The 17,762-nt window shown below is 32.8% G+C and overlaps 1 protein-coding gene across 1 annotated transcript in view; it reads left to right on the top strand.

Moving 5' to 3' along the window:
* Positions 1 to 17,386, top strand: part of LOC144851086 (uncharacterized) — a 134,720-nt gene extending 117,334 nt beyond the window's left edge. Inside the window, exons 63-88 of the mRNA XM_078708609.1 lie at positions 4,476 to 4,598; positions 4,722 to 4,844; positions 4,961 to 5,083; positions 5,265 to 5,387; positions 5,791 to 5,913; positions 6,031 to 6,153; positions 6,527 to 6,649; positions 6,917 to 7,039; positions 7,133 to 7,255; positions 7,500 to 7,622; positions 7,715 to 7,837; positions 7,951 to 8,073; positions 8,164 to 8,286; positions 8,516 to 8,638; positions 8,737 to 8,859; positions 9,202 to 9,321; positions 9,823 to 9,942; positions 10,610 to 10,726; positions 10,922 to 11,041; positions 11,140 to 11,259; positions 11,468 to 11,587; positions 14,721 to 14,834; positions 15,283 to 15,372; positions 15,746 to 15,778; positions 16,064 to 16,210; positions 16,518 to 17,386. Of these exons, the coding sequence (XP_078564735.1) occupies positions 4,476 to 4,598; positions 4,722 to 4,844; positions 4,961 to 5,083; positions 5,265 to 5,387; positions 5,791 to 5,913; positions 6,031 to 6,153; positions 6,527 to 6,649; positions 6,917 to 7,039; positions 7,133 to 7,255; positions 7,500 to 7,622; positions 7,715 to 7,837; positions 7,951 to 8,073; positions 8,164 to 8,286; positions 8,516 to 8,638; positions 8,737 to 8,859; positions 9,202 to 9,321; positions 9,823 to 9,942; positions 10,610 to 10,726; positions 10,922 to 11,041; positions 11,140 to 11,259; positions 11,468 to 11,587; positions 14,721 to 14,834; positions 15,283 to 15,372; positions 15,746 to 15,778; positions 16,064 to 16,210; positions 16,518 to 16,705 (3,134 nt within the window). The 3' untranslated portion in view covers positions 16,706 to 17,386. The remainder of the gene's footprint in view (positions 1 to 4,475; positions 4,599 to 4,721; positions 4,845 to 4,960; positions 5,084 to 5,264; positions 5,388 to 5,790; positions 5,914 to 6,030; positions 6,154 to 6,526; positions 6,650 to 6,916; positions 7,040 to 7,132; positions 7,256 to 7,499; positions 7,623 to 7,714; positions 7,838 to 7,950; positions 8,074 to 8,163; positions 8,287 to 8,515; positions 8,639 to 8,736; positions 8,860 to 9,201; positions 9,322 to 9,822; positions 9,943 to 10,609; positions 10,727 to 10,921; positions 11,042 to 11,139; positions 11,260 to 11,467; positions 11,588 to 14,720; positions 14,835 to 15,282; positions 15,373 to 15,745; positions 15,779 to 16,063; positions 16,211 to 16,517) is intronic.
* Positions 17,387 to 17,762: the final 376 nt, after the last annotated feature.

Below are 17,762 nucleotides of genomic sequence, written 5' to 3'. Positions count from 1 at the left end.
TTACTTGGAAAAATAGAATTTTGCCAAGTATAGTACTTGCTTTGTTTTTCTGTACAATATAGTGCCTAAAATATTCAATTATCATTCTGAATTTGTCGGTGTCAATATGTATAAACTTACAGAACATGCCTATTGAAATTTGTAAAAATCGGTTGATTAATAACTTTAATAAATTGTATTCTTTTAACATGGGCCGAGATATCAACATGCGCCCTCTGTGGCTATATTTTGCCGAGTACTTTCATTATTATTGTTATTACTTAAACTAATGGTCTATCTTTTACATTGTGTTCCATATGCGATTCGAGTAATATCAAGTATATTGAGAAAACCGGAAAGCTATTTAAATATAAATATATACTTAATTTGCTTGAGAGTTGCGATTTTATAATACACCTAACGTTTCAATATATTATCAATTTACCACCACATATATGATATGATTGGTCATAATGATATTTTTATTTAAATGTGTTGTGTCTCTTTATATTAGTCGCAACCCCATGTGATAGTTCTCCTTGTCTTAATGGAGGTACTTGTACCAACACTGCTACAGGCTACAGTTGTACATGTACAAGTTCGTATACTGGCACAAGGTGTGAAACACTAGGTAAGATTTCATTAAACACCAATATTGGCTAATTAGTTGAATGTCTTGGTATATATCGTGTGGTATCATTGTGATCAGATACACCTTAAATTACGTCACTAGCTAGTTTCGATACAATGAAATTAAATATAAACACAGTTCTATTGTTTATAGATGTTATTATTTTCCAGTAATGAATGATGAGCGGCACTTGATGAACGTTTTGTAAAAATATTGTCCCACGCAATTTTATTTATACTGATTTATCTTAGCAATAGTAGCTGGGGCATGCGCAGTAGATCTAGTGTACGATATTAGGTACATTATATACAATAAAAATGAATATAAACACAAATAAATTATATTGTTTATAGATGTTTTTGTATAATATTGGCCTTCATAATCTCGGACTATTTCTGCAACATCTTGTGTTTTTAAATATTATATGCAGGAACTTTTCGAATGCTTGACAAGAAACAACATGTCATTTAACATAAGGCTTTTCCTCTAGATATATGCGCCCTACCACTAGTACCGGGAACATGCTCAGTAACTCCTGTGCTGCGGTATTACTTTGACGGCACGACATGTCAGCCATTTGCCTTTTATTGTAATGAGAATGCCAACAACTTTCAATCAAGCGAAGATTGTGAAGAGGAATGCGGAGGTAAATATATGTGAACACACAGAACATATGCCGTACATAAAGGGACCTTTCTATTTGCGACTACCTATGACTTATGTAAATCATTTGTCCCATGTCATCTTCCATAAAAATAGTTGAAATGCGAATGCTTTTTAAATACAGAATCCAACCTCGCCATGTGGACGTGTAATCGACTAAATTGTGTCCGACGACATGGCCGAAATTCCCAAACCAAATTCAAACGCATGCGCACAATAAATGAACATGACGTCCTAAGCCATATGTCGTCTTCGAAGGTTCCTTATTTTTTTTTAGTAAAATGTGCACACTCTGCGTTCTAGGTAAATCGCTCACTCACAAAAATGAATTTATAAATGTGAGATAAAACAAATTATTACTTGGAAAAATAGAATTTTGCCAAGTATAGTACTTGCTTTGTTTTTCTGTACAATAGTGCCTAAAATATTCAATTATCATTCTGAATTTGTCGGTGTCAATATTTATAAACTTACAGAACATGCCTATTGAAATTTGTAAAAATCGCTTGATTAATAACTTTAATAAATTGTATTCTTTTAACATGGGCCGAGATATCAACATGCGCCCTCTGTGGCTATATTTTGCCGAGTACTTTCATTATTATTGTTATTACTTAAATTAATGGTCTATATTTTACATTGTGTTCCATATGCGATTCGAGTAATATCAAGTATATTGAGAAAATCGGAAAGCTATTTAAATATAAATATATACTTAATTTGCTTGAGAGTTGCGATTTTATAATACACCTAACGTTTCAATATATTATCAATTTACCACCACATATATGATATGATTGGTCATAATGATATTTTTATTTAAATGTGTTGTGTCTCTTTATATTAGTCGTAACCCCATGTGATAGTTCTCCTTGTCTTAATGGAGGTACTTGTACCAACACTGCTACAGGCTACAGTTGTATATGTACAAGTTCGTATACTGGCACAAGGTGTGAAACACTAGGTAAGATTTCATTAAACACCAATATTGGCTAATTAGTTGAATGTCTTGGTATATATCGTGTGGTATCATTGTGATCAGATACACCTTAAATTACGTCACTAGCTAGTTTCGATACAATGAAAATGAATATAAACACATCACAATTAAATTAAATTTTGTTGTTTATAGATGTTCATTATTTTCCAGTAATGAATGATGAGCGGCACTTATTAATGATGAACGTTTTGTGAAAATATTTGCTTAACCTTACTAATAGTAGCTGGTAGCATAAAATGTATAAAACAAAATACATTGCACATTGGCCGTCGTTCATTCCAAATGTCTAATATTAGTGTTTAAAAAAGAAGTAATTTCATATTGCTAATATTGTTAATTCTATGTTGTCTCCTAGGCCTAGACATGCAGTATAGCTCTTAGGCCTAGCTAACCGAAGTTATTCATAATTTCCCGGTTTACGCACTTATTTATATGTTGACATTTTAAAATTGCAAAACAAATAACAATTTGTTGTTTTATTTATTTTTTGTTTGTTTTGCTATGTCGAAATTTCGATATAGCTATATTTATATTCATGTGGCAGGATTAGGCTTTCGTAAAAAGAGCTATTTCTGCAACATCTTGTGTATTTAATTACTACATTATACAGGAAATGTTCTAATGCTTGACAAGAAACAACAGGTCATTTAACATAATGCTTTTCCTCTAGATATATGCACTCTACCACTAGTAGCGGGAACATGCGCAGTAGATCCTATGTTACGATATTACTTTAACGGCACGACATGTCAGCCATTTGCCTTTTATTGTAATGAGAATGCCAACAACTTTCAATCCAGCGAAGATTGTGAAAGTGCATGCGGAGGTAAATATGTGAACTCAAAAGAACAAATTTTAAAGAAAAATGCAATATTTCTTCAAGGAATAGTTAAAGATTTTAAGCTGTTTTTATGAACTTTTTTTTATTTAATTTTTTACTATAGGCGTTAATCCATGTAGTTCTGCTCCTTGTCAAAATGGTGGGGTATGTAATACTCTTGGAACAAGCTTTACCTGCACATGCTCTGGTTGTTGGACTGGAAATAACTGTGAAATAGGTTTGTTTCTTTCGTATATTTAGTGCACGCCCGTATCCTCCAATGAGCTTTGGTGGTCTCTAGTTTGAAAAAGGCACTAGAAGAAAAAGAAGGGTTCATTCGTTAGCTTATTTACAAGTTATCGACGTCTGTTTGTAAAATACTTATATACCAGATCATGTCTGCCGATTTTTAAGCAGAAATGATAGATACTTTCACAAAAGCATATTTTGTTTCTAAAGGAAGATCTTCATAACGTCAGTTGTTATAGTACTTGTAAACAAGCATACATTTTATTCCATTTCATTTTCATTTAATTTATTGCAAAAATAAAATAAATATAAACAACAATGGTAACTTGAGGTTAAAGGGAAAAAAGTATCTTGACAAGTAAATATAGTAAATAATAATTGTATTAGAATAGTAATGAAAGGAAATCCAGCCACAATCAATTCAAATTTGGTAAACCTAAACTTGCATTAAATTACTATACAAATCGAAGACAAATTTTAGAATTCTGGATTTATGTTGTAAATGATCTTTTTTCCATTAGCTCAAGATGCATGTTCTGGTAACCTTTGTCAAAATGGAGGAACATGTAATGCCGCTGCTGGTTCCTGTACTTCTTACACATGTACCTGCACAGCATGCTTTTCTGGAACATTGTGCGAAATAGGTAGCCATTAATTGTCTCTGGGAATTAAAGGGTCATTGGTTTACAATTTTAGGTTGAAGGTCGTTCTCAATCTGTGTTGTTGAATTCCAGTACCAGTTAAAGTGTTCTGTTATCAATGGCCATATACCATTAGATGGAGATTACTGGAAAATAATAGGCAATATTTAGATGGGTTTAACTATCAAAAGAGAATTATGATATTTGAGAGAAAGTTTTAAAAATTAAGTTTAGAAAGGTTGCCCTTATTTATTAATTATTTATTCTTCAACGTTTAGGAGATGAACCTGATTAGTTCTGACTATTTGTTAGCCCTTCCCTTAATATATTATTATGTTTTATTTATGTTTACAACTTATTTAACTTAGTAAATAAAAGAAAGAAAGAAGAATAAATATTCAACATAGCATACCATTTTACAAAATTTTATGGCAAAAATTGTTATGTTATTTGAAAATATTATAGCCTGATGTTGTGTTCTTTTCCTATTAGGTCAGGATCCATGTGCTGGAAATCTTTGTCAGAATGGAGGAGTGTGTACTGCTATTGCTGGTGTTTGTACTGCTTACACGTGTTCATGTCCAACATGCTTCACCGGAGCTTTTTGTGAAACAGGTCAGTGGCCTACCAAAATTTGCAAGAAAATAATTATAATAATTGATATAATCAACATAATGATTCTACTCTTTGATTAGAGAGTAATAATTTATTATAACATTGGTATTTTGTTTTCACTAGCTCAAAACCCTTGTGTCAACAACGTTTGTCAGAATGGAGGAGCGTGCGTTGTAGTATCTGGTTCCTGTACTTCTTACACATGTACCTGTCCATCATGTTTCTCAGGAACATTCTGTGAAATAGGTAATTATACTAAACTATTAGCGATGTGCATGCCGCAGACTAGGACTATGCCCTCTTTCTTGATCAGTGTAAATTTGAATGAATACAGGCCATTAAATAAATGGTTTTTCTATTAGGCCAGGATCCATGTGCTGGAAGTGCATGTCAAAACGGAGGAGTGTGTACTGCTATTGCTGGTGTTTGTACTGCTTACACGTGTTCCTGTCCAACATGCTTCACTGGAGCTTTTTGTGAAACAGGTTAGTGGCCTACCAAAATTTGCAAGAAAATAATTATAATATTGATATAATCAACATACTGATTCTACTCTTTGTGAAACAGATTAGTAACAACGATTTGCAAGAAAATTGAATTAATTTATTTTTTTTTAAATTAAAGGACATAAAGTTCTACTAATATTTTGATTTTTGTTTTTATTAGCTCAAAACCCTTGTGCCAACAACGTTTGTCAGAATGGAGGAGCTTGTGTCGCGGTATCTGGTTCTTGTACTTCTTACACATGTATCTGCCCATCATGTTTCTCTGGAACACTCTGTGAAATAGGTAATTAAACTAGCCGATTGGCCATGTGTATGCCGCCGACTGACTATAGGGCCATGCTCAGTGTTGGTCAATGTGTTTTATAATTAAAAAATAAGAACAATCCATTTATATATATAAAAAAAATTCTATTAGGTCAAGATCCATGTTCTGAAAGTGCCCTTATTTATTAATTATTTATTCTTCAATGTTTAGGAGATGAACTTGATTAGTTCTGACTATTTGTTAGACCTTCCCATAATATATTATGTTTTATTTATGTGTACAACTTATTTAACTTAGTAAATAAAAGAAAGAAAGAAGAATAAATATTCAACATAGCATACCATTTTACAAAATTTTATGGCAAAAATTGTTATGTTATTTGAAAATATTATAGCCTGATGATGTGTTCTTTTCCTATTAGGTCAGGATCCATGTGCTGGAAATCTTTGTCAGAATGGAGGAGTGTGTACTGCTATTGCTGGTATTTGTACTGCTTACACGTGTTCCTGTCCAGCATGTTTCACCGGTGCTTTTTGTGAAATAGGTTAGTACCCAAAAAAAGTCTACACGACAATTATATCAATATGTGTTTCACAATAATCGACATATACTGTAATTATACTCCAAGTATACATGTTTTGTAATTCTTTGTTTTTATTAGCTCAAACCCCCTGCGACAATAACCTTTGTCAGAATGGAGGTGCCTGTGTTGCTGTTACTGGTTCCTGTACTGCATACACATGTATCTGTCCAACATGCTTCTCTGGATCATTCTGTGAAATAGGTAGGCTGGATAAGTAAACATGAATGTAAATGTTCATCTAGTTTGTAAGAAAAATAAATGAATGTATTCTATTCTTGGTATCAAAGCAATGGTAAAATACGAAAATAGATGGTAAATACCTTCTTGACGGTTCCGTTGTTCATTACATGGATGGATAACTAAAAATTTACAATCTACAGATTTCAGAATAATGGCAAAGCTCGATCAGTGGGTTGTATGATTTTCTTTCCTTATCACACGCTCACAAATTCATTACACTTCTTTGAATCATTCATTGTCGGTGCCAATGGCGTTAATAATACTGATTCTGAAATGTTTTCTGTTTGCCTATTCGCATTCCAGTTATAATACTGAAATATTTAATATATTTTAGGCCAGGATCCATGTGTTGGACATCTTTGTCAGAATGGAGGATTGTGCAATGCTATTTCTGGGGTCTGTAATGCGTACACATGCACCTGTCTAGGATGTTTTACTGGTTCTTTTTGCGAAACAGGTTAATCAAAAAGCTTTTACTGTATATACTTATTTATTATTATATTATTTAGATTTTTATTTGTGTTGTATGTAATTTTTTATTTTTGAAAATCTCTGCCAGACTTGTTCCTGCAATATCCTGTTCCTGGCCAGCTTAAATTTGCCTTCCCAGCTTAAATTTTCCTGCCCAGGTTTAATTTGCCTGCCCATTATATTTCTTTAACTCATCTTCAACAAAAGTAAATGATTTTCAGCAATAATTTGATACACATGTACGTTTTTTCAGGTCAGAATGCTTGTAGTAACAACCTTTGTCAGAATGGAGGTGCTTGTGTTACTGTTGCTGGTTCCTGTACTGCTTACACATGTTCATGTAACGGATGCTTTACTGGGACTTTCTGTGAAATAGGTAAACAACATAACTATCTTAAGTTATGTTATTCATAGGCAATATAAATACCATTCAGCAATAACTGTACACAATGTTTTTCTTCGTTTTTAGGCCAGAATGCTTGTGCTAACAATATTTGCCAGAATGGAGCTGGCTGTACCGCTGCCGCTGGTTCTTGTACCTCTTACACTTGTACCTGTCCATCATGCTTCTCAGGAACATTCTGTGAAATAGGTAATTACTAAACTATTAGTTATATAAGTATCACAGCAGACGTATTACGGGCATGAACTCTCTTCGTCAGTGTGTTTTAGAATGTATACTTTCTCAACCCAAAGCCCATTTTGGCTTATTTGAGTAACCTCACATAATATGAACTTATTAAATATGTTATTAAAATGTTTTATTAATTAAAATGAAACAATAAACGAGTGAATAAATACAGGTTATCCAATAAATAATATTCCTTTCTTATTAGGTCAGGATCCATGTGCTGGAAATCTGTGTCAGAATGGAGGAGTGTGTACTGCTATCGCTGGTCTTTGTACTGCTTACACGTGTTCCTGTCCAACATGTTTCACTGGTGCTTTTTGTGAAACAGGTTAGTGGCCTACCAACATGTACAAAACAATTGTATCAATATTTTATACTTGATAATCAACATTATAATTCTAATAAAATTTATTTCCTTAGCTCAAAATTCTTGCGACAATAACCTTTGTCAGAATGGAGGTGCCTGTGTTGCTGTTACTGGTTCCTGTACTGCTTACACATGTATATGTCCGACATGTTTTTCTGGAACATTCTGTGAAACAAGTAAACAATTATTATAATTATTTCTATTCTATTATAAATATGTTAATTTTACCTGAAGTAATATAAATAACTTTTAATAATAACTTGGTAAACAATTAATGTTTCCATTTTAGGTGAGAATGCTTGTGCCAACAACCTTTGTCAGAATGGAGGTGCCTGTATTGCTGTTACTGGTTCCTGTACTGCGTACACATGTACATGTCCAGCATGCTTCACTGGAACATTCTGTGAAACAGGTAATCATTAATTAATTCTCTTTAGTTATGTTATGTACCCATAGGCAATAAAATAGCTTCTAGCATTTCACAATGCTTTTCTTTTTAAAGGTCAGAATGCTTGTTCTAACAATATTTGTCAGAATGGAGGTGCTTGTGTTGCTGTTGCTGGTTCGTGTACTGCATACACATGTTCCTGTAGCGGATGTTTTACTGGAACTTTTTGTGAAATAGGTAGACCTTTGAATTATTGTAGACTTTAGGCCAAAGTGATATTTTTTTTATAGATTTTTGTGATAATAAACTCTTTCATAATTAAACTGGTTGAGTTGCTGGATCGTGTACTGCATGCACGGGTGTATGTTCAATATGTTCTTCCTGAACATTCTATGAAACTCTTATAGTTATACATTAGTTAGGCATTATTACTTTCAGCAATAACTTTGTCCACTACCTTGTTCAGGTCAGAATGCTTGTGACAACAACTTGTGTCAGAATGGAGGTGCTTGTGTTGCTGGTACTGGTTCCTGTACTGCATACACATGCATCTGTCCAACGTGCTTCTCTGGAACATTCTGTGAAATTGGTAAATTCAGTTATAGTTAAATGATAGTATTATCGTAGGCATTATAACTTACTTCTAGAATACAGTAACTTGGTACACATGTATTGTTGTTTGTTTAGGTCAGAATGCTTGTGTCAACAACATTTGTCAGAATGGAGGAGTTTGTAACACTGTTGCTGGTTCTTGTACTGCATACACATGTACCTGCAGTGGATGTTACACAGGAGCATTCTGTGAAACAGGTAAACAATTATACTTTTAAAGTCATTCTCTGGTGTGATTCTAACGTCTAATAGTCTTCATTCGATTAACACAAAGATCTGCTACAGTAATGAATCTACATGTAGCACTGTTTGGATATTGTACCTGTTTTATTCAATAGAAAAGTAATACGTGTATTCTGCTGCTCAATGTTTATCCTCCAGATATTTCATGTTCAATTCATATTTATTTAAAACACTGTAAAAGGTAAAAAACAATAATTCAATGCAAGTTAGATATTCTGAATGCAATTGCAAATGCAAAAAAAAAAATCTGTAAACATGAATGAATGTTAGATTTAATTGTGTTTTTTTTTCAAACAGATACCAGCGCTTGCGCAACAGATATTTGTCAAAACGGAGGAACCTGTATTGTTGGAGCTACGTGTACACAATTCTCTTGTTCCTGTCCGGCCTGTTCTAGTGGTTTCATGTGTGACGTCAGTAAGTTTATATGTATAAGTAACAACTTTTATCTGTTGTTTCATATGCGCAACCAGTAAGTTCAGAGACGTAGAAAAAAAATGCATGTGGTGACATTGTTCTTGCATATCATCGTCATCCACATAATAATAAATGGAAAAAAATGCATGAACATGTAAAAATTGACTCATTGAACAAAGCAATTTTGTATAAGATGTAATGGTAATAATTTAAAAAGATACACTTTTCACTCCTCACCCCCTAACAAAGGATTTGTTTTACCAAATTTCTTTCTGTTTTATAACATCGATTTAGGTTTTTACTTATTTTATGTTTATCTCCCTTGAATAATATACAGTAACATTATTGCTATTTAAAAAATAATGTTTGTAAATATAATTATAATAATCTAAAACTAATTTCTTCTGGTACTTAGTTGATTGATTTAAATGAACGAAGTTATATTTATTATCAAATTATTATAAAAATTACGATTGTTTTGATTATTTATGAACAATTTAGTTACTAATGCGTGCAGCAACAACCCATGTTTGAACGGTGGACAATGTCAGACATCAACCGTTTCATGCAATGCATTTTCATGCATTTGCCCTTCTAGCTTTTCTGGTACAATATGTGAGGGTGAGTCTTATTTATTTTTTTTGTTGTAATGGTTGAGTTAGTTTAACTAAATGTTTAGCTACAGGATGCTGTAGCTAGCACCTGGAGCACTTTATGGATATGTGCGCTATATAAGTTTTTATTATTATTGTTATTACTATAAGTTTCTTTGTCATCAAAACAAATATTTATAAGAAATAATACATAAAAAGAAAAGCTCGAAACAGCTTGCGCAAATTTGAGTTAGTATGTACCGACCGACCGACCGACCAACCGACCGACATAGTGAGCTGTAGAGTCGCGTTTGCACGCGACTAAAACAATTAACAATACTCCACAATTATCAAAACTGCACAGTCTTCCTTATCTAAATCGTTGTGTACGTTGTATTCTGTGAATCTGTGAAAACATGTGGAAATAATTACCTAGGATAATAATTAGTTTTATAATTTGTGAATTCCTTTCACAAGATGTTAAATTATTTCAAATTGAATAAAAAAAAAATAATAAGTGTAGATATTATTCATATCTAACGTTGTAGAAACGATGGTATATTTCATTATTTTATTGTTTTTATGTGTCCCCCACACTATATTTAATTATTATTATTATTGCTAAAGATACTTTATAAAAATAATGTAATTCAAACCAGTAATTCAAATAGTAATATTAATTTTGTATTTAATAGTTTCAGGTCCCTGTAGTAGTTCTCCTTGTCTGAACGGAGGTCAGTGTACTGACCTTACAACATTTTATACCTGTAGCTGTCCAACTTCATACACTGGTACAAGATGTGAAACATTTGGTAAGTTATTTCACATTAAATATCGTGTGTAAACATTCATATCTAAACAATTTTTCTGTAAACGCTAATTTATACAATCGTTTCTTTGTGTGTGTAAGATTTAAGTCAAAGTAAAATATTAATATACATTATAATTATTATAATTATATATTCTTGTTAGAAAAATACTTTACTTAAATGGTGGTATTTTTATAGTTACAACAGGTCTCTGTAGTAGTTCTCCTTGTCTAAACGGGGGTCAATGTAATGACCTTACAACATTTTATACCTGTAGCTGTCCAACTTCATACACTGGTACAAGATGTGAAACATTTGGTAAGCTATTACATTAAATCTCATTAAAAAAAACCTAATTATATTTGTACACATTCTTGTTTAAAAAGTTATTTACTTAAAGTGTTGTATCTTTATAGTTACAACAGGTCCCTGTAGTAGTTCTCCTTGTCTAAACGGAGGTCAATGTAATGACCTTACAACATTTTATACCTGTAGCTGTCCAACTTCATACACTGGTACAAGATGTGAAACATTTGGTAAGTTATATTGAAACTCTCCAAATTGTCTAAAATTAATGTTTATTGTTTCATAGTACAGTATTAATTTTAATTTTAAGATAGTTCGTCTTGTGTCTTTTTTTCTGTTGCAATTATAACTCCTTAAAAATCTTCACACAAGCAATGTCTGATAATGACAACAAAGCATGATCATTTAAGTTAACAATATTATTTTTCTTGTTTATAGTACAACCATGCAGTTCAAACCCCTGCCTTAACGGTGGTGTGTGCCTTCAATCTGGAACAATGTACATGTGCGCATGTGATACTGGATACATTGGCACGAATTGCGAGACTTTCAGCGGAAGTAAGTATCTCAACAAATAAAAACAAAATTAGTCATTGTTTTATTTTTCTATAAAACCAACAAAATAAAGATTTAAAGATATTTTGTTTTTGAGTTATTGAATTATTTTAGTGGAAATTAATTAACTTTTTAGAAACATTTATGTTTATTGCTTCTGTTTATTGTTCGCCCTTTTAAAGGGGGATTCTGGGTTTAAAATTGCTTTTAAATATCGTTTATTTATTAAATAAAAAATATTATAACAATATAGACATGTCATAATGAAGAAGTAATAACGAGAAATTAAAAAAATTAAATTTCATATACATTTTAGGGTAAATTCATGGAAAGTCTGTTTTTCAGCAGCTTAGGGAAGCTCATTAATATTCATGAGATATTCACAAAATCACGTCATCAGTGGATTCCAAACTCGCGACGTCAAGCTTGTACGTTGTGTTTGTCAACTTGCATCTCTAGCTCTCCCCCTGTCAAACGACGACCACCCGATCATTGTGAAATACATTTTTTGTAGATTTTCTAAGCTAGGCCTAAAGTGTAATAATAACAGTAGTAGCATATATTTATTTGACATTTAATGAAATACAAAATTTACTAGTACAGATCACGGAGTCATAAATTATACTATTTTTATACCTCGAATAGTACAGATCGTATATCGGCTTCACGTACTAGGCTAGGCCTAGCCTAAATCATTTTATTCATGGGTAAGAGCCATTTCTGACTAGGGATTCCATGCCACGATGGCTACGTTAAAACATTGGGGCCATCATGGGCCTAGCTAGCCTACTACTAAACGATTGGCCCATAAATAACACAACTCAGTGGATTCCAAACCCATCCTATCAACCAAACTCCTAAACAATCTAAACCTAAAACGTTCTACAAAATCGGCTGTAAATATTGAGGCAAAACGAGGTCCGATCGCCTTCCGCACGTATGGTGTTCCGATCGTCTAATAAGTAGGCCTAAAATAGGCCTAGTTTACTCTCCAAAAAAAGCGGATACTGCATCAAGCAAGTTAGTCTGGGCTCCAGACGGAGTTTTGTAAAAATATAAATATTTTTGCACATATGGCGTTTCATACGTGTATTACTTGAGTTTGGATACTCCGTCTGGGGAAACACGCATAAGTCACGTGGTTTGACACCAAGAATTCTTGGTGCATAAATTATCCAGTTGACTAGTTTCAGCCGCATGCCATTGGCTACTCACTCGTACGTCGTTTTAATATTCATATTTCAGAATTTCAAAGACTCAACATCTAAGACGATGCGCATGCGCTATGTTACGTTTAGACAATGTGTACTTGAGTACATTGATGAAAGTTTTTGAAGGCTAGAAATGATTTTATATGCCTAGTAAGTAGTAAACATTTGATGAGATTTTTCCCAAGAACATGAAAACTCGTCTTGATATGATAGGCTAGCTTCTCCGCCAAATCAAACATTGAATGGATCATTTATTTAATTCCCACCCAGACCCTGTCCTGTTCTGTGTGGTGGTGTAGCCCTGTTGTGTGCCCGTCGGTGGTGGTATGTACCTTATTGGCGTTTTATTTGGCAGGTCGTACGTACAAGTTGAGTAGCCCTACGAAGGAGGCCTAGGCCAGGACTAAACAAAACAACTTGGCAACACGATTTTATATTTCAACAGTTGTTCAGTCTCGATCGTACATTCAGCACTGTACGTACGTACTCGATCTTTTTCATTTTGAAACAAAATGATCATTGGTTGATTCGAAATCCATATTTACATACCGCCCGCCCCATATAGCCAAATACGGTATGATAACCTACGTCATTCTTATCGGACGTTTGCGGTCTGCAAATCGATTTCTATACGTGTTTCACAAGTCTGTATTTTCAGACAAAAATCGCGGTCGAAATGAAAACAAATAAATAAAAAAAAAAGACAATAAATACAGACTTGGGGCAAGTCTACAAGCAAGTAGACCAGGTAGTAGGAAGGAGACCTAGCCGATCCGGCCCAGTTAAAAATTGAGCTAGCTAGTGTAGTAGACCCTATGCGAATTGATACTACCAGGCCTTTTACTATAGGCTACACTTGTTAAAATTAGCAATACTTATGTTTACAAATATTCCAACTCTCTCATTCGAGCTATATTATATATACCATTCCGGTAGGTCGAGTCGACCTTCAATCAAATACTGTACATCGTTCATGTTGTGATTATAGACGGGGTATACTCGACCCAACCAGTTTGGTATTGTATATTGTATCTGCTTATCACGTGACGATGCCAGGCATGGGTGGAGAGAGAGCACGTGTATCGTCGTCTCGCTCTCCTCGCTCAGGAATGTATACGTTACGCTTCATTGATTTTGAAGGCTTTCCCTAAGTCAGTGCGAAAATCGGCAAACGTAAAGTGCAAACATATCTAATTTTTCACTGTTTTGATGGATTTTCATAAAAAATTGACTTTATAAATGGGAAGACCGACTAAAATTACATCAGATAAGTATAATTTTACAAAAGTAATTGATATGGTTAATGATAACGAGTCGTCGGAAGATTGACCATTTCACGAATTTCCTATTCTGTAACCACAGTGTGATTTTGCCGTAGCTGCACTTGTAATCTGGCCTCATTTCACAGCCTTCGTTCTGCTTCACTGGGCGCTTATATAAATTGAAACTTTTACCGTTCAAGAGACAAACAAATATATTTTACATTTTTTACTATTCATTTTAAACCCGGAACCCCCCTTTAAACTCTTGGAAATTAAGTTACTTATAAATTGATTTCTAAATACTCATAAATTGATACAATTATCCAAATGAATTCCTTCCTTCCTTCGGCAAATTAAGTAGGAGGTAGTATAGCATAAGTAAATTCTTTCACTTTCAAATTAAAGAATTTTCATTGATACAAACAGTGTTTGGTAAAGGTTCTATAATGGGAATATATTGAGAAACTCAAAATAGGCTTAACAAATGACATTATTGACTGATAACATTTGAATGTGACAACGTAAATAGGCCTAGTGTATTACTGAGTGTTAACTTCAATAACCCAACCAACAAATATGATAACAAATAATTATTTGTTGCTATACAAAATTAAAATTAAAATTAAATTTAAATTTAAATTAAATTTAATTAAATTATTGCAGCGAGTCCATGTGATTCAAATCCATGCCAGAACGGAGGTGTCTGTAGCCTAACTACTACATCAACTTATATGTGTATGTGCTCTGGAAGTTACATAGGAACCAACTGTGAAACATGTATGTAAGATGTTTTTTTATGATTTTTTTGTTGGTTCAAATTTATTTATTGTACTCTTGTAACGTAAAACATAACAACTAAAGACGAAGCTTAATTCCATTTTACCGTCCAACTCTGTCTGCTTGACGTTGCCAAAGAATAAGAACATTTTTTTTCTTTATATTCAAATGTGAAGTTACATCAGGGAAGAGTGAAATTACTCACCCTTTCCTTGTTAAATGAACTGGTTAACAGGCACACAAATATACTTAAGATACACAGCGAACAATGTTTTTTCATCATTTCTTTTAAAATTAAAGATAAACACAAAATTAGCTCGGCCTATTTATCATACCTTGCTGTTGATTTCAAACTTCTCTACGCTTTGCCCTGGCTTGATTGTCGTAACTTGAAGTTAATTACCCGTGCAAAACAGCAAATAAATGTAATACTTGATGTTTTTCTCAGTTTCTGATGTCAACCCATGCGAAAGTAGCCCTTGTCCAGCTAGTCAATTATGCTTCTATACACCAGAAATGTACCTTTGTACGGATTCAGGTAAGCCTATCCAAATTTCAATTGATTCTCAGTGCTGTGTCTCCACATATGGCAACTTGTGTACAGTATCATAATATAATTCCGTAATTACTTTTAAAAAATCTGTAAAACGTTATGCTCAATATTTTATCTCTTACTTTTTTTTATTTTTTTTTATTGTTTTATAAAGTATTTCTTTTTATGTATTTTTGCATAGGCTCTATTTATATTGTAGGGGCCCTCATGAGACAAACTATTGCTTCTAGTGCGGGCCCCAGTTATTGTCAAATAACTGAATAAATGTGTATGAATGAATGAATGAATACAGGACTCATGTATATGTACTATGTGATTCCTGTATCATGTCATTTTTATTTCAATATTTTCGTTATAGCTACTACTGGAAGGCGGCGCAGAGATGTTGAAAGTGAGTTTTCATTGCATAGTGTTCATCTTTTCTATATAAAGATGTTTTGTTGAATATTCAATTCAAATACATTTATTTGCATCCAAAAAAGTAGGGTAAACTGCAATTAGTGAAGGCAGATTCCCAAAAAGTGCCGAAAAACAAATTGTATTCAAAAGGAATGCAATTGTAAAAATGAAATTAAAAATAAAATAAATAACTCAATAAATAAATACTTAACCACAATCATAAAATGATTAATATATTTTAAAAAGATATTCATCACTGTGCAAATGATTGTTTCAGTTTCGTTTGAGTTGCAAGGTTATTCTAATGTTTGCTCTCCCAATCCATGCAATAACGGTGGTTCGTGTGACCCTCTTGAAGTTGATGGTCGTGAATTCTTTCTATGTCAGTGTTTACCTGGATGGAATGGACCAAGGTGTATGAATGGTAAGTACACGTTGGGTGTAATCACATTCCTTTTTTTGTTATATTTGTAGGTCTGTTTATCCACGTACAAAATTAAGGTTAGTTAATGAGGAGGCCGCTAAATTAGCCACTAGCACTAACGGCTATGTTGCTATCTAGCCTATTGTCTCCAAACCGTATAAATAAAATAAAATATATAATAATTCAAGTAGCTACTTTTGATCGAAAGCAATTTCTTAAACGCGCTACCGCTATACAGGCATCTCACGATATTCAAATGTTCTGCCACTACCGCCTAAATGTAATAAACGTCATTGATTGGTTACAGCTGTGGAAAACGGTACGTCTGATCGTGAAGATCCGCAACATCAAGATGAAGATTACATCCACTATACAATGGTGATTGTACTTTGTACATTGGCTGTGGTGGTATTGGGGTTACTTCTGATGTTGAGCTGTGTCATCATGACCAAACGAAGTAGCATAGTTAAGGACAAGATTGCTTTGGTCAACTAGATTCGATATGTCTGTTGGGTTGGTTGGTTTGTCCACAGTCGGTTAATGTTTATAATCATATTATACCACCCTCGTATTACGATAATGTAATAATAGTGATATTAAATAGCAGATACGAGTTTTATTTTAGACAATGTTTTTTTATATATTTAAAAAAATTACTATTAAAATGGTTGGTATGCTAACTAAATGGTTGACCAAATTTAATAAACTATGTTATTAAGATATGTTGGAGCTCATTAAATGACCCAAACTTGTTAGAAATATTTAATATTTAATTACATGATATAGTTTTAGGCAATGTACTTAAATAATATAATAAATGATAATATATTTTTAGGCGTAGAACATATTTGCAACATTTAGCTTGGTAATAACGATAATACTTATTGTAAAATGGATGTGGCAAAATATAAATGATCTGACTTTCACATGCTAGTTCGAGACAAAAAGATATGCGCAGATGTTTTTACAGTGTTACATATTGAAAGAATGTTGAATTGCATATGTGAATCGGGTATTTAGCTCTTTCGGTACTTTCAATCTTCGTGTACACAACCATAAATAAGTAATATTTAATATGCCTATTTTGAGTTAAATGTAAAAAATAGAAAATGTATATTAGGCCTAATAATAATATTATTCAAATGTTACCATCGCCATTCGCTAATCATTTTTCATTTCAATATTAATATTATATCATTGTAGCTATAATAAATAGCTTGATAATGCAAAGTAAATATATATGTTTTGGTTTTATTTTTAGTGATTAGTAATAGAAACTAAAACAACAGCTAATGGTGAGCAAACAATCTAATTACTGCTCATTAACATAATAAGAGTAGGCCTCGGTAGATTATAATATCATGATTTTATGAACTGGATGACTAATGTCGAAATGTATATGTATGTATTTTATTCAAACTTTGCTTCATTATAACTTACACACCATCAGAAGAAAGCGCTGTTTTAAGACATAATTATTAACTCAAATATATTATTAAATCAAATAAAAAATATTATACATTTAAAATACTTTTTAAAAAATATACAAATT

Source organism: Antedon bifida, chromosome 8, assembly GCF_963402885.1.
Source record: "Antedon bifida chromosome 8, ecAntBifi1.1, whole genome shotgun sequence".
Classification (NCBI taxonomy): domain Eukaryota; kingdom Metazoa; phylum Echinodermata; class Crinoidea; order Comatulida; family Antedonidae; genus Antedon; species Antedon bifida.
Note: the sequence above shows the minus strand (reverse complement) of the source record. Positions and strands in the feature narration are given on the sequence as shown.